The following is a 27,601-nucleotide window of genomic DNA, read 5'->3' as shown; positions in this document are numbered from 1 at the left end:
ACAGGGAACGAGTTTACTGACATTTAGGGACGAATAATCACCAGCAAAGATTTGCCAGGAATATGGCGCTACGACAAAATACAGAGATACCCGGGAGGAGGTCTTGGATGAGTACATATTTGGCTGGAGTAAAATAGGGGGCTTATAGAGGAGACGGATCATCTGGTGGCTGGAGGAATAGTGGGAAACGGTGTTTTACATGGGTGGGAATGGGTAGGTGATTAGGTATGGTCGGTCATAGGGAATTTCAAAGTGTTATTAACCTTTCCAACATGCCTGCATCGTGAATAGTCCTATGGTGTTGATGATTTATTGAAATAAAGTGCAGAGGTCCAATGGAATGACTGCAATATGTGAATGTCAGAATGTCACGTGAATGTGCAGCTACGGAGGAGCAGGTCGTTCGTAGTACCTACGGTGCAGCATTAGCACGATATGAGCAACTATTTTCCGCTTCCGTTCGGCAAAGCCTCGTCGACTCGTGCTTAATTGACATGATCTTCCACAGACTATCACCACCGCTCAACCTCAGTCGCGTGCTGCGGTGTTGTTTGCCATCGCCCTAATGTTATGACTAAAAGTCTTTCTGCAGCGAGCTGCATCTCGAACCAAACTCCGAGGTTTGTGTGGATATCCGACGCACTCTTGACAGACACCTTCAATCGGTTCGGTCACCACAAGCGGTATGGCAGCAGCGTGCCTGGTCCCCTGGAGGCACAGCGGCGCGCTGCGAGACGCAAAAATACAAGTCTGGCATATGCCAGCCCCGGGGGTATCGCAGCTGATCCTTCAATTGTCCTCGGAAGCTCTGCGAACAAGCTAGCTTGGTGGCAGTCTCCCCAGCATGGAGAGGCCGCAGACTCAGGTATGCACCTCATGAGGCAAATCGCTCGAAGAAACTAATCTTACTGTGTGACCTGTAGCTTCTCCGCGAGTCCTACCGTCATGGCTTTTTCCCTTTGAAAGCTCGCCCGCCCTCACAAAGCCCGCGATTATCGCACGCCAACCAGAAGAGACAATATCAAAGTCGAGGAAAACATCTGAAAACGAGACGAATCAACTGTCCCACTGCAAAACCCTAGTCGAAATTAAAGACTGGGTTCAGGATGGAGGAGTCAATCTGCGTGAAAATCGTCATGTTCGAGCTGCGATACCGAAACATATCCTCGAGGCGGAATTCCAGATACACGAGATCGCATCGTACATATGCGACCCAATATTTCATCCACCGGGAACATCATATATCCTTGAATTAATGCGCGGCCTTCTCGGTCGTACTTGGGACGCGACCTCCTGGGGAGTCTTGCATGATGCTCTTTGTTCTGCTACTGAACTAGGCCTACTCAACGTAAATGATCTGAAGGAGGTCATTAGCGAGTTGGTCAGTCTAACGGAGGTGCGGCTAACCGACACCCACGGCAAGAAGAAAAAGGTGAAGGCCAATGCTCAAATGTACCTGATCTACGGAATTCTGGAATCGCTCGATCGCTCTACAATTTTGCGCATTACCGACCTTGGGCCGCCCTTTCTGGCCGGACTCTTCTCGAAGTTTGCGACACTGAGATACTACCGTGGCTGGTGCCGGAAGTTATTGTGGCGTCTCCTCCCATGGGCACCGAAGTCTGACATTCCCGTCATTCGTCGGATTACGCTGAAACAGCTCCATTATGCCTGTCAACACAATCTTCACGAGAAAGTAGGACGAATACTCGCCGAAAGGCTGGCAGAGGCCGACTCGGAGGTTTTACAGCTCGCCCTGGTTGATATAACGGAGAAGTTGCTGACCATGTCGATGGAATCCCGCACGATGCTGTACAAGTACCTATGGCACCACTGGTGTGGTACGCTGGCCATTCTTGGATCACCAGGTTATAATGTCTCTCTGACAGAGGAAGCGTGGGCTTCTGCGCAATCTACGAGAAGCTCCCTACTACAAGATCAACGTCTGTTGGCATTTGCCTGGACTGCAATGCATCTCTCTTCAGATCGTCAACAATCCGTGAAAATAGAGGACGGGATGCGGTTTCTCGACCTCTTTGAAAACCTGCTGCGGTCGATACCAGAGTTTACTGAAGACTTCCTGGATCGCGCTGTTCTTGATCCTGCTTGTATGGCTCTGCCGAACAACCACATCCTCCTTCGAAATCTTGCGAGACTATCGAGCAGAGCAGAGGAACTGCTACCTGCGTTGGACAGTAAATGCACTGGCCAGTCGATATTGAAACCGGGCTTATCTCCAAGCTTGATCGATAAACGCATCCAGAATGCTCACCTTGCAGGCCACGAGGCATTGGCAGAGCTGATCGAGAGTTCAAACAAAGATCTTTCAGCCTTCAAGATCTTATCACGGAGGATGATACACAAAAGCACAGCATCGTTTGGCTTTGTCTGCCACCTCCTGGAGACCAATCCGCTGTTCAAGTTAGCGTTAAGGACACCTCACCTTCTTGTTCCAAGGCCATCCCTTCGAACTGGTACGTTTGCGAATCTCAGCACTCCAGTGGGAAGTAAAACAGTCTCGTCTTCAAAACCAGAAGATGCGTCGAGCGATTGGAGCTTACCCAGCAGAGATGAAGTAATTGATCTGATAGGTCATCTTGCCCTCTCATTTGCAACTTCGAATGTCGCCACCCCCCGGGCTGCACTCCGCAGAGTCTACTGGTGCTATCTGTTCCTGCGCCGCTATGGAGCACCTGTCTCGCCAGCCATCAGTCGAGCGTTGTGGCACGTCGGCGTCACACGATATGGTGATCAAGGCACGTCGGCAACACTGTTGAAGTGGATCCTGTTACAAGTCAAACAGGTAGAAGGGGAGAATGTTGCAAACCTATTGCTCTGGAATGAGACATTTCGCCAAACACGTCAAGATCAGATTGCCGTTTGGACCAAAATTGACGAACAAGAGGAAAAGAGACTTCTTGCCGGGTTGGATGTTACAGCTACAAAATACCAAGAGGGTGAAGACGATGAGCTCGCAGCGTTACAGTCGAGAGGTTCGGTATCCCCTGACGGCGATATTGTTAGTCACGAGGAGAAAGGAGATTCAGAGCTGCTGAGGAGAATAATGTTCCTCAAGTCTGAGCCGCCGTACAAGCCATTTTGGATGCCCAGAGAGCAAAGGATGGCCGATTGGCGCATATCCTCAACCACGGGTGTGGAGGGCAAGAAGGAAATACTGCAGCGCAGAGCAGTGGAAGCTCTGAAGGTTGCGAACCTAATGTATCGAGGCTGATACCCAGTCTAGGGCAGTCTAGAGCAAACAGGATATGGGCTGACAGTCCCCCAGACCCGATGATTGACACGCATGAACATACATACTATATTTGTATATACAATACGACAAGAGATGCACAGCTGCACAGATACGTTCACATCCTTTCAAATGCTCACCTTTCCCCCAAGTCAGCCCACTGAACCGGGTATACCGTCTGTCCTTGCAAGTCTAGTTGTCGCTTTGCGACGCGTGGATCGTGGACCGTGGCCCCCAGTCCCGACCTGGGGCATAGAGCAAAGCAGAGCAAAGCAGGGCAACCTAAGCAATTCCGGAAGGGATACCCTATATGTGATCCTACAGATGTACCCATCATGGGTACAAACAGGCATACATATATCCTTATCATCAACCCAGTACCTGCCTACCCGGACCAGCCCTCCTCAAACCCAGCGGCCTTATTCCCCCCGCCTCCCTTTTCTTTCTCTTGTGATGTTTGTAAATGTAGTCTTCCTTTCTCTGTCTCCCTCGCTCTCCCTCTCGCTTTCTCCCTCTATCCTTGTCTCGAAAGCCCGAAAGTTCCATAAAAGCCATCCGTCCGTCAATCACAGAGGTAATCGGCGGAGATATCAGTCAAAAAAAAAGTTCATCAATCACCTGTCCTCGCCTGTCTTGTCCTGTCCTGTCATGGCAAAACAAGACGGAAACACGGTCGGTAGGTTGGTCGGTCGATCGGAAGGGGGATGAGCTCAACGGCAGTCAAAGTTCAGTCAAGTCAAGTGTTCCTGGACCGGTGCATCAGACAAGGTTGATTGACAGACAAGTTCCAAAGCACCGTGCAGAAAAATGCAGTCAGTCAATCGTCGCGTGGTACGGCGAGTGGACAGGTGCATGCATGGCCAAAGTTGCTCTGTGAGAGCTACACGGCGATCCGATGAGTTTCAGCGATCCTTGTCCGTCTCTCCCCTATCCCTTGCAATGTGTGTCTGATGTACATATGTGGGTAAGCAGGTCGATCTAAGCGCTAAAACCAGCAGGGTATGTGCAATGACGGGGGAAACTCCTCGTACCTTGAAAAGCAGAGTCCGGCCAACAAGCGAAAAGAAAACAAAAAGGCCCATCATAGCGCCTTTCCTCCGAGTGGACACATTTGCGCGCCAACACGAAGTCCAAACCTCCCATCCTGGCCAAGGATGAATTGTGATCTGGACTCCACTAATTGACATTGGCCGTGTGGCGCTTTCGGTGTCGCACGGCATCTTTCGCTATTGGTGAGACCCCAAAAAATGACACGTTCGCTGCATGTCCATGAGATCGCCAAGTCCAAAGCCTCACTTTGCGGCATGCGGTCGATCCCAGTAGAACTGCCAGATGACTGAGTTCATCGCCCTCATGCGCACTGACCAGGTGCCAGCCAAGTCCAACTCGGGATTAGTTGCAGTCGCATGTAGGTTCCAGCTAGCACAGCCATGGTCTGTTCGGGGCAACGACTCCACGAAAGCATGAGTTGGTGGCGGCGTTGGCACATACTAGCCAGTACGAGGTACAGTAAACCCCTTCCCCACCCAGGAGGAGCACTCGGGCCTCGTTCCCATATCTGGCGAGTCCAGACTCACCGATCGACGCGAAGGAGAGAACCTTGCATTGCCCCGGTTGATCCGTCCTTGTAAAAGATCGCACTATTGAACCGCAGGGAGTGTAAGCCTCAGCTGGTGGAAATGCGAGAAACGATACGTGGAGATGGAGATGGAGCCTAGTTGGCTCCTCTGCAATATAGACTTTCCCTAGGAAGCTGTCAACGCGCAGTCAAACAGTGCTCTTATCCAATACTCGACACCAGAGCACTCATACGAGCCGCGAATCCCCTATGCATTTACCGCAGGGCCAGGCAAAGTTTCTCCTCTCCGGTTTCGAGGGGACTAGGGCGAAGCAACCTGACCTAGGGCACTTGACAGCATGCCAGGCAATTTTAAAGTGTTGACGTACAACATTGATGCAGAGAGCCTTTATGGAAGATGTTGCCAACTGATATGCTTCCGAACGAACAGGGCGTGATTGACCAACGCCACGTGTCCGACATCTGCTTTCACTGCGTATGGCAGCTGCTGCGACCTGGAGATCTATGCCCACCTCTCTTGAACTTTCCGAGGGGGCCTATTTTGAACAAACTTTCGCAGGCTGGGGAAAGCGTGTCTCCGAGTGATCTACCGGGCATGGTCACACTCAGTTCCCAGACTCCCAGCTCTGTGAGGGAGACACAGGCCAACATAGAGGCCCATTTGCCGGGTCACTATTGGTGATTGCGTTTTTGACGTGTATCATACATGGAAAGTGGTTGCGTTAGCACTTGTGCATGATTCGACCGAGATGGGCCCTGCACAGAGGAGACGACGAGGCGGTCAAAAAGACTCAGGCGCAAACGGTTGACGAGTCAGATTCTGTGCGGCAGATCCTGGCGGAATCCACTCATCGGAGGCTCGAGTGGATTAACATTGGGTGACGTCCAGAGCTGAGTGTTCTGAGCGAGCTGGGGGAGACAGCTCAGATGAACGAGTTGCACAACCGTGAGTATGTGCCACCAAGCATGACCCAAATCTCGGTGCGGATCGCGCAGTAACATCGATTCAAATCTAAGGAAAGACTGGCAGCGTAACACAAAAGCCCCGAAATGTGACACCCGCGAGCGGGAAAACTGCTGTTCCTGAGAGGTGGAAGACAATGGCAACCCTGGCAGAGTGAGGGGGGAAGACCCGGGAATGTGGTCAGATGCGGGAGGCGACATTTACTGCGATTTGGGACTGCATGCAAGCCGTCAGCCATTGAAGGAGCTTGGACATCAAAGAGGTCGTCCTCAACTTAGCTTGCTACCACCTGTTGTCTCGAAGTAAGGAGGTTGAGGGCCAAACAGCTGACAGCTGCGGTCGGCAGGATGTGATAAGAGCGCAGCAGTGATGAGGCAGCTTTTTTTGGTCCTTCCGTAGTGTGACGCCAACAGACGCAAGAAACGGTGGCGATGGGGAAGAGATCTTGTACGCAAAGGTAATAGCCTAGGGCTGGTTCCTAGGTAAGAAATATGGAGCCTTCTGTCTAGCGAGCTTGTGGTAGCGAAGGGGTGTGAAATGAACGCCGTTCACGATGGTGACAGACAAAATGGGATTAGGGCCACTCGCCAATGCAGCCATTCACCTCCCGCGCCGCCAGTCAATGGCTGCACCCTGAGCATCCTTGCCATCCTAGAACCCTGTCCAACTTCTGACCTCAACATTGACTTTCCTTACCTTACCTGGTGTGCCTTGTCTTGCTTGTCTTGTAACGCCTGCCCAGGTACACTGCTTGCACTATCGGTGAGGGAATGCAACAACAGCTCCCAAGTCCTGCAACGTCTAGCCACAGACACAGACCATCGTCAGCCTCCCTGTCTCATGAAAAGGCCACTCCTACAACCAAATGCAATTCCTGTACAAATCCTCACTCAGAAGAGCAACTTTCAAGTCACGCAATACGTCCACCATTGAACCTCACAAAAGAGAAGGAGAACTTATAGTCATCAGGTTGAGTCTTGAAAAGCCCGCTGTCTCCCTTCCCACATGCAGCTCCTTTGACGACGCCCGATCCATGGCGTCCTGCTCTCCCGAATGCGGCCCCTTGCTCCTTCTTTGCTCAAGACCCCCAAGTACCATCTAACATGAACGGCCTCATCCTGTCACCCAACTGCTGCCCCGCCCATTTGCTTTCTGATACTGCTCTTCCATTCCCTCATGAGGAGTACGACCAATAGCGGCTCTTTTCGTTCAAATCAGTCAGTTTTGTTCCCCCTGTTCAGCTCAATGCTCGCAACCAAGATACTCTCCTCAATCCACCACACCCTACCATGTGCGTCCCTCAGTCGCTTCAGCCCCCTTGCGTTGCCTTTCCTCTTCCTGTGCGTCACATACTCCCGTTCACAGGGTCAGCCAACCCTATCTCCTGACCGAGAGCTCGTCCCCTACATCTTTTCGCGTTGACCTAGCCACAGAACCATCTGGTCGATATGGCCAAGTGGACTCGTCCGAGACCACCACCACCACCACCAACAAATACTCTGCTTCTCGGTGAGAGCGGAAATTTGATTCGTCCTTGTGCGCCATGTGCAAATCACACCATCCGCAGCAAGTCCGTCTGCATCTCAATCAAACCCCAGTGTCTCTTTTCCATCTGCCAGATCGACAAAAATCCTGCTGGGGCCGGGATCTGGGACCTCCCTCATGGAGACTTGCTACTCTCCATGACCCTGGTCACTCCGTGCTGCCCTCTTCACTGTTCCACCACGGACCCTCCCTGGGAAACTGTACACCCATGCATACCATCTACCTCCAGACCACCTTTCTAAGACTAGCCATCTCTGCTCCACCATGCCGCCACTACTACACCTGCTCGCCCAAGAGGACATAGGCGTCCCCAGGACGAAAATGCTGTTACTATATTTCGAAGAGGATCCATCAATTCTGAGAAGTCGACCTCGACTCTCATTCCATTTCACTCGCGGATAGCGAATCCACATCTGAAGCCTTCACACAGCGTGAACTGCTCCCAGACCGATATTCTCTCAAATAGACACGAGGTCTACCATCATATCGACTGCTCATCTCTTCGCTTGACTCATTTGCCTGGTAAGTGTGTTCTCAATGTCCACGGTTCTGAAATTCATTTCCCTACGTTGCGCAGCAATCCCACTTACTCTTCCCAACAAGGCCGTGTCATCGCTGTCATGGATACATTTGACACTGATCTTCTGAGGTCTGCAGCACTGGCATCTCGGTAATGCACCACCTTTCCCCGTTCACCGTCCTCCTTTGACGGGCCTTCTGGTAGCACATAAGCCCGTGGATGCGAAGCAGGATATCCTGGTCTGACATAGTTCACTGCCACATATCCTCACTCTTCAACACAAGGATCGCTCGTGTCTCGTTCAAGTTTTATGTCTTTCTCCCTCTTTTTTTGCTTTCATGGATCCCTACGCTTCTTACGTCTGTCCTTCTGACTTTGGGGCAACCAGGATACCGCGCTCGAATCACCACATCGGGGAATCCAAAATTCTTCTTTCACAACAGCAACAACAACAGTTGCCGCCATTTCGCGAGGTGAGCTGGATACGACACCTGTAACAAAGATTGTGCTGATGCCGATTAGCTCCTGGGATCCAACGTTGAACCGTCAATCGACCCTATAACAGCCAGCGAATCTATATCCGTTACTCAAGGAGACAATATGACGAGGAGAACCTTCCAACCGGCAGCCAGGCCATTAAAAATTGAGCCCCCTTCGCCTGAACGATCGCAGAATGGAAACGGGATTGAGTCCTTTGACAACATATCTGCTCAGAGTGGTGACTCGGCATACACTGCTCCGCGCCATCACAGACAGAACCCATCATGGAATTCGACTTCCCACTACTCCGACATCATCAGTCCATATGGTCCTCAACAGCGTCCCCCGTGTACCATCCAAACCCAATTTTCACCTTCCAGGGCGACCCCAGGTTTACCTCCCATTCGAAATTTTGACCGGATGAGCCCTTACAGCCCGTCCTTCCCATCGACAGGTTCCTACGGATACGGTTCTTCTGGTGGACCGCCCACTGGTCACGAGGGCTACTCATACAAGACGGAAACACCATCGTATTACGACCCACCCCACCGTTATGGACAGAGCTATCCGCAAACGAATAGACCGAACGCTCCGCAGATGGAGTATTCAAGATACCCGCCATCAGTGTATGAGTATCGCGGCAATGTCACATACCCCTCGTCGTATGCAGGCGATTATCTCCCTTCGCCGACCGGCTCCCACCATCCGGTCTCTCCGACTGTATCGAATGAAGGGTGCGGTCTGCCCGGCAGGAGACGAAGGGGAAACTTGCCAAAGCATGTTACAGACTTCTTGCGACAATGGTTCCTGGCGCACTTGGAGCATCCGTACCCGACGGAGGAGGACAAGCAACAATTTGCTCAATCCACAGGTCTTTCTATTGCCCAGGTACTATTGCCCCTTGAATGTAGAGGGAGCACAGACTGACATTTGATTTTGTGTAGATAAGCAACTGGTTTATTAATGCCAGAAGACGGCATCTGCCCGCTTTGCGTCATCAGCTCCGTGAGAGAGCGTCCCAAGCATCGCCAACTGAGTATGATTCAGACCAAGTGCGACGTTAGGACACCATAAATGCTACAGGCGGCTACAAATCCCGACTATAATTGTGTGGGTGAAGGAACCGAATGGTGAAAAGGAGGGATGCAGTGAAATGGTCTGCAGAACAATGCTGGCTCTGGCTCCAAAAAGCATGGATTTGTCTTTTTCTGCATCTCGGGCAGTCTACACCGGCATGGCCACTCTTTTTTCCGATGTCGTTGAATAAGATGTTGAGAATTATGGACAGTTGGTAGTTCTGATGTTCTCCAAGACGACAAAAGGTTGGGCGTCTCATGCAAACTGAGGAAAAGCGAGGAACGAATCAATGCTCATGCGGGTAACTGGTGGCAGGCGGTACTAATGGCACAAAACAACAGATTATATGCAATGCATTCTCTTTCGCAATTACGTATTGCTCCTCGCCTTTGTAAGGTGTTGTTGTGTTAGTCGTGGGTTGAGCCACAACCACGGACTCGCAGGAAGGTATATGAAGAGCAGTCATGGGCCGCACATGTTGAATATTATTGTCGGCCGTAGACCCAGCCTCGAAACATCCATAGCAAACCACGTCACTCTTTTCGACGCCGCTGATGCACTTGAAACGTTGCTCCTGACAGAGCTGCTGGGAGGGAGACTCTCGATGCGTACGCCAGAGCGACTCCTTTTCCGGCAAACCAAACTCTCCTGGACTTGGACATAACACAAGAGAATGCTATTCGTCAGGCATCGGCGCCGGTTGCTGATGAAGGATCGGGGAATGGCCGGGATTCTGGCGGCCCACGTGCTAGCGAGGACTCTTTTCCTCGTAATTGATTTGTGCTTTGCTGCAAACACGTACGAGGTAGTCAGGCAGCAGATGCATGGCAGCCTGAAGGGCGTTGGGATGATATATTACAGGATGGCTCAGCCGTGGTGTAATGCCCAGAGTATGGCCCATAACCGAAACACCATGACACCAAGCACCCACCAAGGGCAAATTATCTGATTGATAATCCTCCAGCAAGATAAGATTAGATGACGCGGCCATTATCAATCTCAGTTTGGAGAACAAGGAGCCAGAGCAGGGAGGGGCTGTCAAGGAGGCGAGGTTTGGCACGACTGGGACTACGACGGGGAGACAGGGAAACGCCATTGTAGCGCAGATTGTGCCAGAAACCTGGATCCTGGAAACTACGAGTAGAAACTGGCGCACTGGGTTCCTTGGAATCGCCGTAATCGGAGCCGATGGAGACGAGACAATGACTGGACTGGCTTCTGCATCCTCTCCTCCAGACTGACAAGACTGACGAGTAGTATGTACAGTAAGTAATCACCCTCAGCCCAACCGCAGACCTATGAAAGATGGATATCATACGAATCTCGATCTTCCATCTTTGCAAACATCGAAACGTAAGCCAAGTGTCTTGATACGAGCCTGCATGGTCTCATGTATGCTCTACGGCGGACGCCGGATGGGAGAGCCGGAAAAAGAAAGTGAAGTTGTACGGAGTACGAAAGCCGTGCAGGCCGTCGCAGCCCGATAATCAGGGCCACGGAAATTAATCATATCTAATCGTATCAATCGCTTGTCAGATGTGGATAAGATAGGTGGGACAATTGTCAGAATTAGCGGTCCCTTGGGTATCCAGCACTGGGGCACAAGGACGAGTAATAACATAGCCCTAGTTCCGAAGTCGCAAAGAAGGGGAACTCGCTACCAAGTTGCGGCAAGAGAAAGAGGGTCTGGACTTGTCAAGGGAGAAGCCGTTCCCAATTGCCAGTTTTGGGGGACCAAAAAGATGGATTCATGGGTTGACATCCGGGAATCGGCGCGGGGCAACAAGTTCAAGATCGGCTTGTCTCGCTTTTGCGGGAATGGATTTGTGGCATGACAAGTCATCGGACAAGCCCCTGTCAACTTGGACTTGTAGGTGGCAATCACACGCCCAACGGATTCTGGGATTGTGGAGTTGATGGAGTGCATGGAAAGGGGATCTTGTAAGGGGAAAAGGGTTACCAAGTAGTAGTGTTGACCATAAGTCATTCCACGATAGAGAAAGGAAAGAAAGAAAGAGAGGAAAATCGGTATCCACGCTGAATGGGCCAAGTGAACCGAATCAACTTTAATTCGTACAAATTCCTTGTGACTTTCGTACTTTGTAACGTGCCGATAACCAGAATCCCAGCACCACGAACCACGAACCCGCGCACCACAGGAAAGCCGACAAGAAAAAAAGAGCCAGCATCTAAAAAGATCCCTTCATCCCCCCTTCACCCCCCATTCCATCCATCATTAATTATTCCCATCGATTCTCCGATTTTCCCATCCCACCACCTTTTTCGCCCTTCCAGCTTCTTTCCACATCTTCCTCCCACTTTGGGCGTGCCTTTTCTCTCGTTTTCTCGGTTTCGACAACTTTTGCTCAACCGAATTACCATTGCACATACAAGCAGGGGCCTTTCGGAAATGTTCAACAGTCTTTCGCATTAATATCTCTCTTCCTGTCGACGGCTGCTGCTTCTTCCGATCCAAAGTGTCTGGACGCGTTCTAAGTCGAGGGCTATTCTTGGCCTGCCACTCAATCCCGAGGACTCATTCCGCACCTTACATCATCTCCTCAACTGCCCGTAAGTTCCCCAACCCTCTTAGCCTCTTGAGCCCACACAACCCGCTTCCAGCCGTACTCAGCAATGCATAATGCTGCGAAATCTCTGGGTTAATCGCTCTGCGTGGGCTGCTCTTTTATTATGGAGCAGGGGAAAGCTTCCTACATTGTCACGCAAAATCTCTTCTCAATCACTGCACAAACACTAAACACATCTGTCGGATAGGTGCTCTTCACAGTGTTGCCGCTCGTCCCAAGATGTCAACTACCATGGTCCCGGGGCACCCTTTGCCTCTCACAGCCCATTCACACCCCAATAACCCCATTCCCGAAGAGCCTCTGGATACGAGGAAACTTTCAATCTCCGCCTCGCAGCTTTCGCCCTCTCTGACCTCCAATGGCCCCTCGAGTTCCTACTCCGACAGTGCCTCGAGCATAAGCACCGAACCCACGACCCCGACGACCGAGAATCTTTCAGACGTCCCCTTCGAGGATTTGAACGGTCAGCCACCTCAAAGTCCACAGGGCAGGAAGAGACGGGCGTCGACGTTGTTGGTCTCTCAAGATTCGGAAGATGCAAGACGATTTTTGGGTGAGCGCGGCGCTTCGACTGCCCTGATCCAGAAAGCCTGCTGTGGTGGAGGTTGTTGCATGCTTCAAGAGCTCAAGACAAAGAAGCCTCGTCCGGGTCATCGGCCGCTCAAAGCCCCTCAGAGTCCGGCCTTCCAAAGCTTGAAAATCAACTTGGGCCATCTGAGTTTGGACAGCGAGCTCTCAGGCGTCGTCGAGGTACCGCCGAAGACAGTGTCATTCGAATCCTTGTCAACTTCGCCCGCACGTACCTATGCAGAGCCCCATAGCCAAAAGCCGGAAGTCCTAAAACACCCACCCACTTTCGTCACCCCGCACCCTCCCTACGAGGTATTTTCAGCACCTCTATTCCACGCCCGCGAGTTGACGAAGCCTGGGGCGGAAAAAAGAACATACCACTTCGACATTGATGTGACTGACTACCCCAAGGAGAGCGGAGATGTTGACTTTGTCGTAGGAGGCGCTATTGGCGTGTGCGCCGCCAATCCACCTGACATGGTCAATCAGATCTTAGATCTGTTAGGCGTGCCAAGCTTTGTGCGCGATAAGCCGATACTACTCAAGACAACCACTGGAAGATGGCCAACGATCTGGGGAGAAGAGAAGGCTCGGGAACTTGTCACCACGCGAAGGGAGCTACTGACCTGGTGTTCAGACATTCAGAGCTATCCGCCCACCAAACAGCTCTTCCGGCTCTTGGCTGAGCATGCAGAAGACGAAAACGAAAAGACGATTCTGATGTACCTGTCTTCAGCACAAGGCCAGGCAGCGTTCTGCGACCTCCGAACGGGACCATACATCACTCTTCCGCAACTCCTCAGCGCTTTTCCCTCTTCCAGACCTCCTCTTGACCATCTGCTCTCTGTCCTCAATCAACTCATGCCTCGATTTTACTCCTTGTCTCAGGATCCGACCATCTCGCGCCAGCGGGACGGCACACAATGCCGGCGACTAATCGAAATTGCGGTCACGGTCCACGAAGCAGATGACTACGCCACGGGCAAGCGGACAGGCGTGGGATCGGGATTTTTGGAGCGACTAGCAAAGCAGGTCATCCAGGCAGAGCAGGAAGGAAAGAACCCTCGCGACTTGGACCTCAGGGTCCCCATGTTCCGAGGCCTCATGGCCAACCCGCTGGCTCGTGAATTTGTCAGCGACGGACCTATGCTTCTCATTGGGGCCGGTGTCGGCATCGCCCCATTCCGGGGATTCGTCCATCGTCGACTGAAGTCGGCCAATTGCGCCAATAAAGTCTGGGTGCTCCAGGGGGTGCGGGATAGTCTTGTGGACGAGCTCTACTCCGGTGATTGGGGCGTCCACGAAGACAAAGTGAAGAAAGTTGTCCAATCTCGACGGGGACAAGGCCGTTACGTCCAGGAAGAAGTCCGTGCCCAAGCAGACTTGGTCTGGTTTATCATCAACGCCGTGGACGGGAGGATCTTTGTCTGTGGCAGTTCCAAGGGTATGGGTGAAGGTGTCGAGGCCGCGCTGATTGATGTGGCAATGGCCAAGGGCAAGTTGAATCGCGAGGAGGCACAGAGCTTCTGGGATGAGAAAAAGAGCTCGGGTCAATACATCGCAGAGACTTGGTGAGCAAAGTCGAGGGTCTTTGTTCGCACAAGAAATCCCGCCTCGGAGCTATACCACCCTTGGATATAATTGGGGTACAAAGCCACACCGTCGGAAATGAACAGGAGTCAGCTCCTGGGAATATCCTGTCGTCCACTTTTTCTCCCCAAAATATGGAACCGCTAGGATGGCACTCTGCTGTTATGGATTTTTATTCGACTTGCATGGGGCGGGCGCATAGCGACCGGCGTTTTCTGGCTACAGGAATAAGGAACAAGCCAAAAAGAAGAATTGTCGCGGGACACCAAGTCCATTCAAGTTTTGGTTTGTTCGACGCTCCGCGAAAAAAAGAAAGCGATCATTCCATTAGACTCGGGGCGGTTTTCTCACATTGCATTCGTTATCGGCAAATTGCTGCATTTCCAGGTCCGGAAGGGAGATTGGGAGGTCATGTTTGATTTTATTGTTCTGTCCCAACCACATCGATAGTGGAATGATCTATCATCATCAGCATCATCATCATTCATGATGTAGTATTCTGTGCCTAAGTGCTTGGATATACGTACATACCATATATTACATATATACACCTAGGTAGTAGGTACAGGTACAAACATATTGCACTCGTCACGATTATGACCATGACCATGATTATGGATACTTTCAATCTTATCTACCTACTTGTGAGACAGAGATATCTGAGCGCGCAGGATATACCTTGTTTTGCTCTCTTCTCTTTCTCTCTCTGGTTTTGGTCCTCCTTTGCCTTTCTCTGATGTCTTTTTTGTTTTCCTTTTCCTTTTCTTTTTGGGTATTCCCCATGTGTGCTGGTATGTATATACTAGTGTATGCTGATGTCTGGTGGTATCTGGTAGTGTCTGCTGTTGACTACTGTATTTGATAGATATAAGTATATCGTGTCGAGGCGAGGAGAAAAGGGTTGTGGGGCGATTAAAAGAAGGATGATGGATGAGTACAGTTAGGAGGATCGATTGATTGAAATTACTTGATATAGCCCAGATCGCGAAATGCGCGGTCCAGAATCTCTCCGACTACCTTGTCCTTGCGCACCGTGTATGCTTGCATGGACTCACCGGCCGTCTCGGCGGCCGTGGCGCACTCGCGCTTGACAGTGGCATAGAGGTGGCGGTCGTCGGGCGACCGGACGAGCCACTCGCGGAAGATACGGTGTCTCTCGACCTCCGGGCAGTCGGGCCCAAAGACGTGCAGGTTGACCGGGTATCCGTCGTCAAGTGGGCGGCCTCCCTCGTCGACGAAGAAGCGGTGTTGGTGCCACGCGGGCTCGCGGAAGAGGAAGACGAAGCCCGCGCGCCCGAGCGCGTCGACGTACGCGGCCTCGTCCTCGACATCCCGCACCACCAGGTCCACGTCAATTACGTCCTTGGCCGGCAGGCCGGGCACGCTGGTCGATCCGGCGTGAAAGACTGCGAGCGCCGTCGACCCCAGCGCAGCGTCGATCCGGGCTTTGACGTCGAGGAAGCGCTGCGGCCACGCCGGGTTGGGCTCGACGATGGCGATCTTGAGGTTGGATTTGCGCTGGTTCACCCGCTCCAGCGAACTTCCGTCGTCAATGTACTTTCTGACAATGTCTTCGGGAGTGAGAGGCATCGTTTGAAACAGAATTAGGGGTTTAACCGTGAGAATAGGCGTGTTGTGAGATCCCTCGGCAGGGGAAGCGTCTATCTCTCTGCCCCTCAACACAACGCCTCAGTCTATACGTTCTTGGCAACGCTCATATTATGGAGCGTCTTTTGCTGTGCACAGTGTCGATATGCAGCCTTTTGCGATGTTACGATCACACCGTGGCAATCCTTGTTTTGAGGTCATTTGGATCAGGTAGGCACAAGCACGCGGACGGGCTGTGATCCGGGATGAGAAGTGATAATTGGCGGAGGGCGAGGTCTAGTTAGTGTGAAGGAGAGAGAGATAGAATTCGTGGGACTCAAGAGGAAACGGCTTTTGCTCAGGCTTCAGTTGCCAAGCCTGCATGGTAACAGCGAGTCTTGAACAATTCGCTCGCTTGTAACACTGGTTCAATGCAATACTGTATGCAGCGGACTGCGACTGGCGGTTAGCGGCTAGCGGCTCGAAGGTCGAGGCCAGTTCTGCCCATCATCCAGCCTGACTGGGTGTCTGCAGATGTTGCCAGTCTGTCGAGATGCCTCGCTCCATGAGCGGGAAGCCTGCGGAATCGCCAACCTGATCGTGCGCCGAGATGCTCACGGTGGCCCGACCTCAGGATGAGATAACGGCCTGGTGGTGGTCTGGCCAAAATACAAGGTGAGAACTTCGCTGCGGTGTTGGTGGGTACATGGCTCGCAGAGCACCATAGTTCTACAAGGATCGCCGTAGACGCGTATGCGAGAGCCGTCGAGTATTTCGAAAGAGCGTTGGCTGAAACACCGAGTGAAAGAGCATGGACCCGTGGCCAGACCTCGCTCGAAGACGTCAAGAAAACGGTCGAGCGGGCACGGGATTCCTATGATGATCGGTCGGAGCCTCATGCCAGAGCGAAGAGGTGGATTGGCGCCTTTGCAGCGAACATGGCCCGTTATGGCGCTGTGCTAGACATCCTCGCCAATGCCGACCCCCTTCATGCAGGGCTTGCTTGGGGAGCTGTTAAATTTATTTTTGCTGTACGCCCCTGTGCGTGGATACAAGAAATGGCATTGATCGATCTCAGGGTGTGTCCAACTATTCACAACACGCGGCAGAACTAGCAAAGGCCTTAGCCCACATCGGCGACGTTCTGCCGCGTATTCGTGTGGAACTGTCGCTCTACAACACACCTTAGATGAAAGAAGCCGTGGCTCGGTTGTACGCACATATCATGCTGTTCCTCCAGAGAGCCGTTACGTGGTACACTGCGAATCGTACCAGGCGCGTCTTGAAAGCCGTCTTCCGGCCTTCCCAGCTCCCTTTTCAGGAAACTGTAGCAGACATCGAACTTTGTGCTAGGAACGTGGAATTGATTGCCAGTACTGCGGGCCGTGCCGAGATCCGTGGCCAGTCATTTGTCGTGGAAGAGCACATTGTACGTCAACGACAGATAGAGCAGCGGTTGTTGGACATGCAGCCGCAGTTGGAATTGGTGTCCATCTCGAGTCAAAAGCACGAGCAGAGCCTACAGCAACTCGTTCAGCATACCATGAACAGCTACGACCTCCTGAAAGCCGTCAAACTTGATGTAGGTGACTCAAAAACTATACTCAGTCGCGTGCAGGTCTCCTCAATTATCCAAGCCCTGCGACCTGCGAAACCACCCGAGGACATTCTCCGCAAGCCACGATGGTGACAATCAAGCGTTTGAAGGAATGGACCCGGCTACCCAGAAGCTCGATGCTTATCGTCAGAAGCACACCGCAGGCTTTACAACGCACCCTGGATATGGTTGTGGAGGTGACAACGCTGCTCAAGTCATCGTCATATCCCATATTTTGGTGTATCTCGGACCCAGGCGAGAGCAAAAAAGCAACCGTTGTCAGTGATGTCCGCAGCTTGATTTGTCAAGCTTTCCAGCAAGACCCATTAATTCCTTCACGAGAACCGCGGCTTGGTGATGTCTCATCCTATGAGCGCCAGCAAAGCCTGGACGAATGGGCTAGCATGGCAACACTCGTTTTCTCCAAAATACCACGTTGTTTCGTTCTCGTCGCAACTGAAGATTTATGTCGCCGGAAAGGAAGCAGTTTGGAGTCGCCAAACAAGTTATACGCAACATTGAACGCCGTCTTCGAGGGTGCCTCGCGAGACGGTTGTATAATGAAGCTTCTGCTAGTCACTTCCGGCAGCTTCACGGTAGCATACCCAGACCCCCAAGGTCGTGGTCAAATCGTTGTGACTATAACCTCCCCTGTGCCAGCAGCCAGACGCTTGCCACGGGCACGTGCACATGGTACTGCTCTAGGGCGTGCAATATCCGTTATCCGATCTCGGTAACCAATGCAGAGTGCAAGCAATACTCGACAGATTTACCTCCCTGCATGTTGATTAGCGTGGACACGAATGGGAGATTTTCTCTTCCTTTGATTGTGTGATGAGGCTCTCTTGGTGTTTTCAGATCTATCCCTTGTAAACCGTCGATGGCAAGGTGATCTGTGGTTTGTATTGACATAGTCGACTTCAATATACCTTGATTTGCGTGCAGGATTCTGGGGGCCACCCTTTTATTTTGATTAAGACCTGTGTACTATTGAAATGGCGTAAATGGCACATTCGTTGAATCAAATGGAGCGAACAGCAAAAGCCGTGCAAAAGTCAAAAGTCAAAGCTCACCAGGCCAAGGCCTGCAGCCGTTTCGGGGCGATGCGTGGCTGTCCCCAGGCGGCCGGGGCTGTGCTGATCATGGATTCGACCACCAACATTGAACATCTTCTCCTGACCAGAGTAGTACCACGATGGCATTCTCATTCTCACGACCAACCGTGTCGGCACGTTCGACGAAGCCTTCAAATCCCGTGTTCAGCTCGCCATACACTATCCAGTTCTAAATAGTAAGGACCGATACGAGATCTGGTGCAACTTCATCGAGGCCCTGAACGGGAAGAAAGTGCCTATGCTTTACGAAGAGCTCAGGCGTAAGGCTTTGGTCATGGCACGACGACGCTTCAACGGCCGACAGATTCGCAATTGCCTTTGGACGGCGACTCAAGTGGCGAAGTACAGGAACGAGTCGCTAGGGTACAGCCATATTGAGCAGGTGATGGATATCTCGCAAGAGTTTGAAGACTACTTGGAAAGAACTCGCGGGCATACAGACGAGGAGAACGCCCAAGCCCAGGGCACCAGGGCTTTTGATCCCGAAATCAACAGTGAATGAAGAACAGGCGCGGGCGCGGGCAAGCTTGGGGCCGGGAATGTCAGCGATTCGCTCATACTATGGATATATGATTGTCAACAGCGCAAAGGAAAGTCTCTTGAGCCAATCCCAACTTTCATTGGCGATATGAGTGAGGGTTCGAAGCAGCAGGTGCTACTGTATTGTGGAGCTTTCATAGGACCATTGTTTATGGAGAATAGAATGAAGTCAGAAGCAGGATGATAGAGGTTCACTAGAGAAGGCAGTGGCTTTGTCTCTGCCTTGTCGATGCTTGAGCCACTAACCAACAATGTATCTGAGGGAGTATCTCAACCTTGGATAGAAATAGCCACTCATGCTTTGCCGCTCCTTCCATGGGAAATTCACGATATCAAGACGAATGCACGCTGAGCATCACATATCTCAATGCTGATCTGGGCATACGGAACGTTGGGGTTGCTCTTCGGAGTTGAATCGCAAACTCAGTAAGAAGGATCCTCAACCGGGTAACCGGGAATCAACCACCTGATCGGATTCCCGACGACTTCCATCACCCACGACACCACAGAAGGAATCACGGTATCTGCCATCTTTCCGATTTGTCCATGCTGACGCCTCTATTCGACAGCCTCAGTTCACAACGGATCGCACCTCCTGTCTGGTAAACATGTAAACCCCCCGGAAGAGAAGATGGACTGCGCCCAAACCCCCTCTCCACCTCACAAAGCTCCCACGAAACGGGTGTCCCTGGCGTGTGTGGCCTGCCGCGCCGCACATGTAAAATGCAATGCTAATAGACCTTGCTCTCGGTGTTCTTTGGACGGCAGTGAATGCGTCTACACTAAATCTCGCAGGGGAGGCTTGACCCGGGCGGCTCTGGCGGCACGACGAAACCTGGTGGGAGCTAGTTCTCCTGCTACTGCGCTGGAGTCCGGCATCAGTATTGTCTCGGCCTTGTCTGGAAATAACCAGAGAAATACAGGAGAAGGGAGAGCACAGCATCTCGAGACTATAGGCTCGAACCTCATCAGTCCCAATATCGATGCCCTCGTCCACCTCTACTACAGACACTTCCACAAATTCCATCCCCTTGCTGTCCCCCTTCCGCACCTCGAAAGATTGTTGACGATGGGCACCACCAAGCTGAACTTTCACCCATTGCTCGCCGTGATGCGCTTCATCGGCTCACTGTATGCCCACTCAGTCAACACCGACGTGCTGAAAGCAATTGCGACTGACGCTATCCTCGAACTGTCGTCGCAAACCCCACCGAGCCCTGTCCTGGCACAATGTTATCTCTTGCAGTCGATTTCCCTTCACTGGTGTGACGAGCTGGACCGAGCACAGGAAATGATGGACGCTGCGATTCGTATCGCCCTTCAACTTTCCATGAATCAGGCCGACTTCGCTGTGGACCATGGCGAGGGTGACCCGGTCATCGAAGAGAGCTGGAGGAGGACGTGGTGGCAGATCTACATCGTTGACGCCCACTATGCAGCCATAAGGCATGCTCCGACTTTTACAACCAACGAGGTGGAAATGACGACGGAACTACCCTGTGATGAGGAGGGATACGAATCGGGGGTGAGCTCCCCTTGACATCTCCTCTCACTCCTCTTGTGTTAGACGGCTTGCTGACACTTCCTCCTCTATGTGCTTCTCTAGATCATTCCGACCCCTTGGACGCTTGCTGATTTCGATACCCGCGAGTTTGCATCTGATGATATCGTTTTGCCATCTTTTGCCTATCTTATCGGCGCCGTCCGTGGGATCGCATCCTCAATAAGCAGATTCCTGGCAACTGTGGCTAGATCGGGGGATTCGTTGAGCGTCTTTGAGGTCGTAGACGTTGCCATTGACGGGTGGTTGCTCTCGCTCCCGGAAACGAAGCAAGTCACTGCATCTGCTGGAGGCGAAATTGACGAACATATGTTCCAAGCACATATGGCGATTCACGCGTGAGGTCTCCCTTAGCATTTGAAGAAACAATCTCCTTTCATACATGGACGTCAACACGGTCTCACCGGGGTGAATATGGCAATACTGACTTTCCTCTTGTAATAGTGCCACCGTGGGATTCCACAGAGCGTTATCGGAGCTCTCTTACAATCCTCTGGAGTATTCATCCAGCTGCTCAGCAGACCCTCCCGAAGTCTCGCCTTGTTCCGAGCAAGCTTTCCGGGGGATTCACACCGCCCGTTGTCTCAGATCCATAGACTGTGTGGTGCGACTTCTTGCGATGTCTACGAAGCCCGCATACCATACGCCGTTCACGGTCTGCATGGTCTCCTCCGTCATCGTCGCACATTTGTCTGCGTGTAAGTTTCTTCTGACGGGGCGAAACTTGGCCGTGGCTCGCGACCAGATCCGTATGTGCATTGGCTGTCTCCGACCCTTTGCTCCGGTGTGGCCACTAGCCCGCAGGACTCTGCACGAGGTTCAGATCATTGCCAGAGAGGTATTGGGCCTCAATCACGCGCAACAAGGACCTGGAGTCATGGACTCAAGCGCGATGGAAGTCGGCTCTCATCAAGCCGCTATGCTTACAATGGAGACTCCGGTCAACTTCCTGAACTATCTCAATTTTGACGATCTGCAACTGTCGTCATTATCTTGGCTTCCGGCTGATGGATAGTTACCTGCGGCACCCTGAATGGAATTGATCTTGATATTCGAACAATCCGGGTAGCCCAGGCTCCAGTTAGGAGTGCAGATACGACTTGCTTGATTGATGGCTTCCCTGCACCGAGTTCTGGAAGAACGTGCCAGATACTGCAAGCTGAAGACCGTGCCGAAGGAGTACTACGCAGATCAAGCAATACGGTGACCACGAGCTCGCCTTCCGCTGAACTGACCGTACGAGAACGAGCCCTCTTAATCGCCACCGCATCCGATCTTTTGAGAGCGCAACACACATATATCTCCACACAGACGTCGAAGATCGAGTATCCTGGAGTGAACCGGGACCCACCACCATACCCGCGAAGCTAACCAAGACTCCCCGGATACCCGACCTCTGGACTGCGAATAGACCTGCCTCACCAGAACACTGTGCATACCCGAGCGAAATCTGTCTCAAGTGAACCCGGCAAACATCGCTAGACGCAATATGCATGCTGTCATCCTTGAACCCTTGGGCACTGGCACTTATATACATTTTGGATGGGTTGCCGATGCCGGGTATTCAACCTCTGATGGGCGGGCTGCATCTCGACTCCCAGTGTACGTCTACATATTTATATCCCACCCGTGCCAGTGGACGACCAAATTCTCGCAGCAAGCGTCATTCTACTCGTTGCTATTCCAAGTCTGGGCCCTTTAATGATGGCCACAAATCTCACAAGCAAAAGCACCATCAATGTTCTTCTCCTCGGCGCTACGGGGTCCCTGGGCTCCCGCATTTTTGGCAGCCTGCTCGAGAGACCCTCAGTGAATGTCACTGTTGTCGTCAGGAGCCGGGATAAAATGAGCCGCATCCTCTACAATACACAGCACCCAAGCCGAGAGGGATTTGAACCCTCTTCTCTATCTCCTGCTCTTAGGCGAAAGCTCTCCATCATCGAAGGGGATGCGACCGATTCTGATCTACTGGCTCGAATTATGCGGGAGAAGTCCATCCGGGTCCTCGTCAATGCAGCAGGCCACGCTCCCATGTTCGCGGGAAGGAGTTCAAACTCCGTCTCTGACGGGAAAGACATGGCTTCTGGCAGCGACAACGAAGTGGCTCGCATCGTCCGCGCGTCCGTCGATGCGATAGAAGACGTTGCAAAGTCAGCAGAGGTCGATACAGCCGAGACGAGGGTAAGAGGATGGTTTGTAGGTGGGATGTTACTGTTAGATTTGCCCGAATCCGATGGAGGACGTGCCAAACAACTAGCACCTGAGAAGACTCACTCTCTGGACACCTAGTATGTTCTGAATTCTATGCCCTCCACTTTGTTCTTTTCTTCGGTGTCATTAGACTCCTCAACTCTCAATTCCACTCTGTAAATCTCCTCTCTGACCTGCTGAGACACAGTCTACCACTCTATCTCCACCACCGCCCCTTGGAGTCCATCCTGCGATCATCCAAACATCTAGACTGGACCCTCGTCTGTCCCGCGAAGATGATCCCACGGTCCCAACGGCCCAAATCATCTACCTCGTCAGCCGTTCCTAGTGCCGACGACGCAACATCCGTGCCACTGCGGGCACCGTCACCGACCCTCGTTGCGACCGCCGACGTGCCTCCGCGCTGGAGTGTCTGGCCTGTCCTTCGCGCCCTCCCGTGGAGCATCGGACCAGTGCTGGAGATCATGGCGAACTCACCGCGGTACACCGTCACTTTTGAGCATGTGGCCGAGTTCATCGTCGCCAGCATCGTGCGTGAGCATGAGTTGCACCAGTTACGTGAGCGAAAACAGGAGCAAGAGCAGGATCAAAACGTGTCCCGCAATGATCACGAGAGAGATCAGCACATTCCAGGGTCTGTCGTTGGAAGAGAAGAGGGAGAGAGGAAAGAAGACGAAGGCGTTTGGGTCAATTCCAAGATCGGCCTCATTGCCTGTTCCGGCCGTGCTTGACGACAACACGGTGCCAAGTGTCTGCGATAATGGAGAAGAGAAGAAGGTGGGAAGGGGGATGTGGAGGGAAGACAAGACTGAGGTAGAAAGATCTTGTAATAGCAGATATATTTGGTATATCCCACGCATTCTATCCCTGTATAGCCTTTTCGATGCCGATGATGATCGGAATGCAAATCTCTCGTTCTCTCATTCTCTTGACCCAATTATCCCAAACATCCCCCTCCGATTCCCTTGAGGGCCTGTCATTCGTTGTATGCATGTATCCCACGCCGCTCCCTATCGGGTAAGATCATTCGAGATTACCTGAAAATCTTTTGTTGGGGTTCTTTGTAGGCTGCCGACCTTTCTCGTTTCAGCCTTGTCATTTACGGGGATGGCGCACACGCATCGTGCATCATGTCGTGCATCGCGGAGCTGCTCATCCCGGTCCTGGACTCGCGGTTGGGTTGGTGGTCTGTTTTAGGCTTTGCTTCTAGGTTGATATGCGATATGCGACATGTATGGTAGGCAAAGGAACGGACCAAGTTCAAGGTCTTGCATCTTCGATCATTTGAGTATGTTGTCTATACGTTTGACGATGCTGATGAGGCAAGGAGCTTCCTGTGCACGCTTGTGCGAGCTCTTGGTTAAAGAGCAAGAGTCTTCTCCAACTGCGAGAGGACGCGACTCGATTTCGCTGTGAGGGCGGGCTTTGTCGCGACGTGGATGGGAGCAGAGTCGTGGAGGACTTTCACTGTGCGTGGCCTTATCGGTGGCAGATGCGGTTGCGTTGGCATGAAGAGCTGGGTCGAAGGTTGACGTATTGGCGCGCGGAGGAGGTTGAGGGTCGCTATACGTTGTTGACGGAGTGCTCTTGTGTTGACGAGTTTTTTGTGCGGAACGAATAGCTGCTTGATTAGTACAAACGCCATGCTGGCCCGCGTGAAAGAAGGCGCTCATCGGCTCTCATGGAGTGGTACGAAGTCACCTGGGGGATATTCGAAGTTCGGGTGTTTGTCAAGTGCGGTAATGTGGTATTCCCCTCAACCTCTGGATCCTCGTAGGATGTCCAAATACAAATTTGCCAGGTCCCAGTCTGGCGAAGCGTCGCCAGCATCTTTATCCTTCAGATGTATGTTGGTGCGACGAATCAGCGACCGCATAGCGTCGATGCTGAAATTCGAGGGCATTCCGCTGCCGTCGGTGACCGACTCGAGCATCCCACGCAACAGGGTCTCGTCTTCTTTGCTCACAACCTTCGCGTTGGCGTCTTTCAGAGCATCAACTGGCACTTGACCACGTGTGGCATCCACCGGAGCTTCAATGAAGGAGACTTCCACCACCATGCCTCTCAGGTTGCTGGCAGCTTGGTTTGGTCGGGTCGGAGTTTTCAAGTCCCCGATGCGTATGACCCACTGGCCATTCTCCAGGGACAGCGCGGTGCCATTATCAATGATCATGGATTGTCGATGTGCCCATTGCGGTTGGAGTTTTGTGCCGACGATTTGAGTGAATGAATCGGCGGAGCTCGAGGGGATGGTGACTATAGTGAACGGCGCGGAAGCCGTCTGATCTGTTGCCCCCTGAGATTTCTCCTTCGGCCCAGTCGTGGCAATATATGTCCTTGCCGGCGTCTGTGACAGGGTCAGTATACTGGTGGTTCTACGCTGAGATGTATCCGAGTTGGGGAGCAGCGAAGAGGTGTCGACGAACAGACGGTGGTCAAGGTGGAAAGGCGGGAGTGGTTCGGCTGGAAAGGAGCGCGAGATGTGAGATATGAGCGCCGAGGATGGCGAGGACTGGCCTGGTCCGAAGGGGAGAATAAATACCCCCGTCAAAGCCATGTTGGGAGTAGGAAGACTATCGTGCTGTTCACTGTGTGTGGACGATGTATATCCACGGAGGATATTTCTCGAACACCGAAAAAAGGTGGTGGAAACAGGGAAACTGGTGCGACATTCGCGGGGAACTTTGTTGGTGGACAAATTTAAGCTTAAAATCTAAACGACATATTGACGAGAACCTTAAATTTCCTCGTGGAGCCATTTGCTGTTCGTCTCTCCCCAGGGCGAGGCGGGTGAGGCCCCCTGAAACTCCAAGATTTGGGGGTCGTTTCTAATTGCGGATCTTAATTTCTCTCTACACGTCAGACTTCAGATCAGACCTGATGGCGATCATCACTCACTCCACCGCAAGAGCACCAACATGATACTAATACGTCGCGTCTGGCTGTTGCCAGCGTTCTTCCTGGCCTGTCTGGTCTATTACATTTACCTCTATCCCAGTGATCCCACCACAGTCCCCTTTCCTCCTTCGGGCCACAAGACCAGCCTGCACTGGACGAAACGACCCGAGCGATATCCTCCTGCAGGTTACCGGGACCTGCCCACAGGCCCTCTCGAGAAAATCCCCAAGATCCAATTCGACTTCGCATCACAGCCAGAATCTACGCATGCGAAGGCAACGCAAGAAAGAAGAAGAGATGCCGTCAAAGAAGCATTCGTGCATGCGTGGAGTGGATACAAGAAATATGCGTGGGGTCAGGATGAAGTTGCACCGGTCAGCGGCGCGTTTCGCTCCAGTTTCGGCGGCTGGGGGGCTACTCTCGTCGACACAATGGATACCCTCCTCATCATGGGGTTGAACGATGAGTTTGATCTCTGCGTCGAGATGGTCAAACGCATCGACTTCACGACCAATGACGAAGACACACTGAACATCTTCGAGACAACTATTCGCTACCTCGGCGGTCTCCTTGCCGCATATGACCTCACGGACGGAAAGTACGGGGTGCTCCTCGACAAAGCCAAGGAGTTGGGCGAGATGCTCTATTCCGCCTTTGACACTCCCACCCATATGCCGATGACGCGGTGGAACTGGAAGAAAACAGCCCTAGGCGGCGAGATCGAACCCGGTACCAATACCCTGCTTGCGGAAATTGGGAGCTTGACCGTCGAGTTCACCCGATTAAGCCAACTCACAGGCGACCTGAAATACTTTGATGCCGTTCAACGGATTGCAGAGGAGATGGAGTGGGCCCAGAACACGACACGTATACCCGGTTTGTGGCCGACCATTGTCAATGCTAAAGAAATATCGTGGGACTATAACCATTTTACGATGGGTGGTATGGCCGATTCGACGTACGAATATCTGCCGAAGCAGTATATGATGCTAGGAGGCCGAGACCAGAAGTACAAGCACATGTATGAAGAGGCCATCGATACTGCGAAACGACATCTCTTCTTCCGCCCATTGGTACCAGGGGGCGAGAATATCCTTTTCAGTGGCAACGCGGCCCTGACTTCCCTGGAGACAATCCCCATCGCTAACCTCGAGCCTCAAGGTCAACACCTAGCTTGCTTCGTCAGCGGCATGGTTGGTATTGGTGCAAAAATTTTCTCGCGATCTGACGAATTGGATGTTGCACGTCGACTAGTTGAGGGCTGTGTCTGGGCTTACAACGCAATGCCATCAGGCCTAATGCCCGAAACTTTCCACCTGATAACGTGCCAAATTGGAACGATCGACCCACCCCCTGGAAAATGCGACTGGTCAGATGACAAGTGGTACGAAGGTGTCTCTCGTAAACATGCCGCGACCGAGGAAACCGCAAGTATGAGCGCTGTCGAGCGCGGCAAAAAACTTGTCCAACAACGTCGCCTTTTCCCTGGGTTTACGGACCACGGCGATAATAGATACATCCTCCGGCCAGAAGCCATTGAGTCGGTGTTCATCATGTATCGCATTACGGGGGACCCAAGATACCAAGACATCGCGTGGGGAATGTTCCAGTCCATCGAAAAGGCGACGAGAACACCCATTGCGCACGCTGCCGTTCATGATGTGAGGCATGCACAGCCTGGAAAGAGTGACCGCATGGAAAGCTTTTGGCTCGCGGAGACGCTGAAGTACTTTTACCTGATCTTCAGTGAGCCGACATTGGTGAGCTTAGATGATTGGGTTCTCAATACCGAGGCGCATCCACTTAAGCGGCCGTCGACGTGAGTGCGAGTTGGCCACTTGTATAGCTCCAAGACAATGCCTCGTTACGATTCATGAACAACAGACCTCGAAGTCCGAGCGTTGATTGCTCGCCCGCCCTGAGAAACCT

The 27,601-nt window shown here is 52.3% G+C and overlaps 9 protein-coding genes across 9 annotated transcripts; 7 read left to right on the top strand and 2 right to left on the bottom strand.

Moving 5' to 3' along the window:
• Positions 1 to 570: 570 nt before the first annotated feature.
• Positions 571 to 3,232, top strand: Z517_08277 (uncharacterized protein; the record flags this gene model as incomplete). The annotated part of the gene is made up of 2 exons (XM_013426795.1): positions 571 to 865; positions 924 to 3,232. 2 exons carry the CDS (start codon positions 571 to 573, stop codon positions 3,230 to 3,232), a joined length of 2,604 nt encoding a protein of 867 aa, XP_013282249.1.
• A 4,964-nt stretch (positions 3,233 to 8,196) lies between these two features.
• Positions 8,197 to 10,656, top strand: Z517_08276 (uncharacterized protein; the record flags this gene model as incomplete). Its single annotated transcript, XM_013426794.1, has 4 exons — positions 8,197 to 8,331; positions 8,381 to 9,226; positions 9,283 to 9,374; positions 10,380 to 10,656. The coding sequence occupies 4 exons, from the start codon at positions 8,197 to 8,199 to the stop codon at positions 10,654 to 10,656; spliced, it is 1,350 nt and encodes a 449-aa protein (XP_013282248.1).
• Positions 10,657 to 12,222: 1,566 nt separating this feature from the next.
• Positions 12,223 to 14,148, top strand: Z517_08275 (uncharacterized protein; the record flags this gene model as incomplete). The annotated part of the gene is made up of 1 exon (XM_013426793.1): positions 12,223 to 14,148. The coding sequence occupies one exon, from the start codon at positions 12,223 to 12,225 to the stop codon at positions 14,146 to 14,148; it is 1,926 nt and encodes a 641-aa protein (XP_013282247.1).
• A 978-nt stretch (positions 14,149 to 15,126) lies between these two features.
• Z517_08274 (uncharacterized protein) lies at positions 15,127 to 15,753 on the bottom strand (the record flags this gene model as incomplete). Its single annotated transcript, XM_013426792.1, has 1 exon — positions 15,127 to 15,753. One exon carries the CDS (start codon positions 15,751 to 15,753, stop codon positions 15,127 to 15,129), a length of 627 nt encoding a protein of 208 aa, XP_013282246.1.
• Positions 15,754 to 16,360: 607 nt separating this feature from the next.
• On the top strand, positions 16,361 to 18,964 carry Z517_08273 (uncharacterized protein; the record flags this gene model as incomplete). The annotated part of the gene is made up of 6 exons (XM_013426791.1): positions 16,361 to 16,425; positions 16,478 to 16,781; positions 16,829 to 16,909; positions 16,991 to 17,336; positions 17,458 to 17,561; positions 18,536 to 18,964. 6 exons carry the CDS (start codon positions 16,361 to 16,363, stop codon positions 18,962 to 18,964), a joined length of 1,329 nt encoding a protein of 442 aa, XP_013282245.1.
• A 669-nt stretch (positions 18,965 to 19,633) lies between these two features.
• Z517_08272 (uncharacterized protein) lies at positions 19,634 to 21,578 on the top strand (the record flags this gene model as incomplete). The annotated part of the gene is made up of 3 exons (XM_013426790.1): positions 19,634 to 20,527; positions 20,609 to 20,901; positions 21,008 to 21,578. The coding sequence occupies 3 exons, from the start codon at positions 19,634 to 19,636 to the stop codon at positions 21,576 to 21,578; spliced, it is 1,758 nt and encodes a 585-aa protein (XP_013282244.1).
• A 689-nt stretch (positions 21,579 to 22,267) lies between these two features.
• Z517_08271 (uncharacterized protein) lies at positions 22,268 to 23,505 on the top strand (the record flags this gene model as incomplete). The annotated part of the gene is made up of 2 exons (XM_013426789.1): positions 22,268 to 22,851; positions 22,962 to 23,505. 2 exons carry the CDS (start codon positions 22,268 to 22,270, stop codon positions 23,503 to 23,505), a joined length of 1,128 nt encoding a protein of 375 aa, XP_013282243.1.
• A 1,025-nt stretch (positions 23,506 to 24,530) lies between these two features.
• Positions 24,531 to 25,331, bottom strand: Z517_08270 (uncharacterized protein; the record flags this gene model as incomplete). The annotated part of the gene is made up of 1 exon (XM_013426788.1): positions 24,531 to 25,331. The coding sequence occupies one exon, from the start codon at positions 25,329 to 25,331 to the stop codon at positions 24,531 to 24,533; it is 801 nt and encodes a 266-aa protein (XP_013282242.1).
• Positions 25,332 to 25,692: 361 nt separating this feature from the next.
• Z517_08269 (uncharacterized protein) lies at positions 25,693 to 27,495 on the top strand (the record flags this gene model as incomplete). Its single annotated transcript, XM_013426787.1, has 1 exon — positions 25,693 to 27,495. The coding sequence occupies one exon, from the start codon at positions 25,693 to 25,695 to the stop codon at positions 27,493 to 27,495; it is 1,803 nt and encodes a 600-aa protein (XP_013282241.1).
• Positions 27,496 to 27,601: the final 106 nt, after the last annotated feature.

This window comes from Fonsecaea pedrosoi (genome assembly GCF_000835455.1).
Source record: "Fonsecaea pedrosoi CBS 271.37 unplaced genomic scaffold supercont1.5, whole genome shotgun sequence".
In the NCBI taxonomy this organism is placed as follows: domain Eukaryota; kingdom Fungi; phylum Ascomycota; class Eurotiomycetes; order Chaetothyriales; family Herpotrichiellaceae; genus Fonsecaea; species Fonsecaea pedrosoi.
Note: the sequence above shows the minus strand (reverse complement) of the source record. Positions and strands in the feature narration are given on the sequence as shown.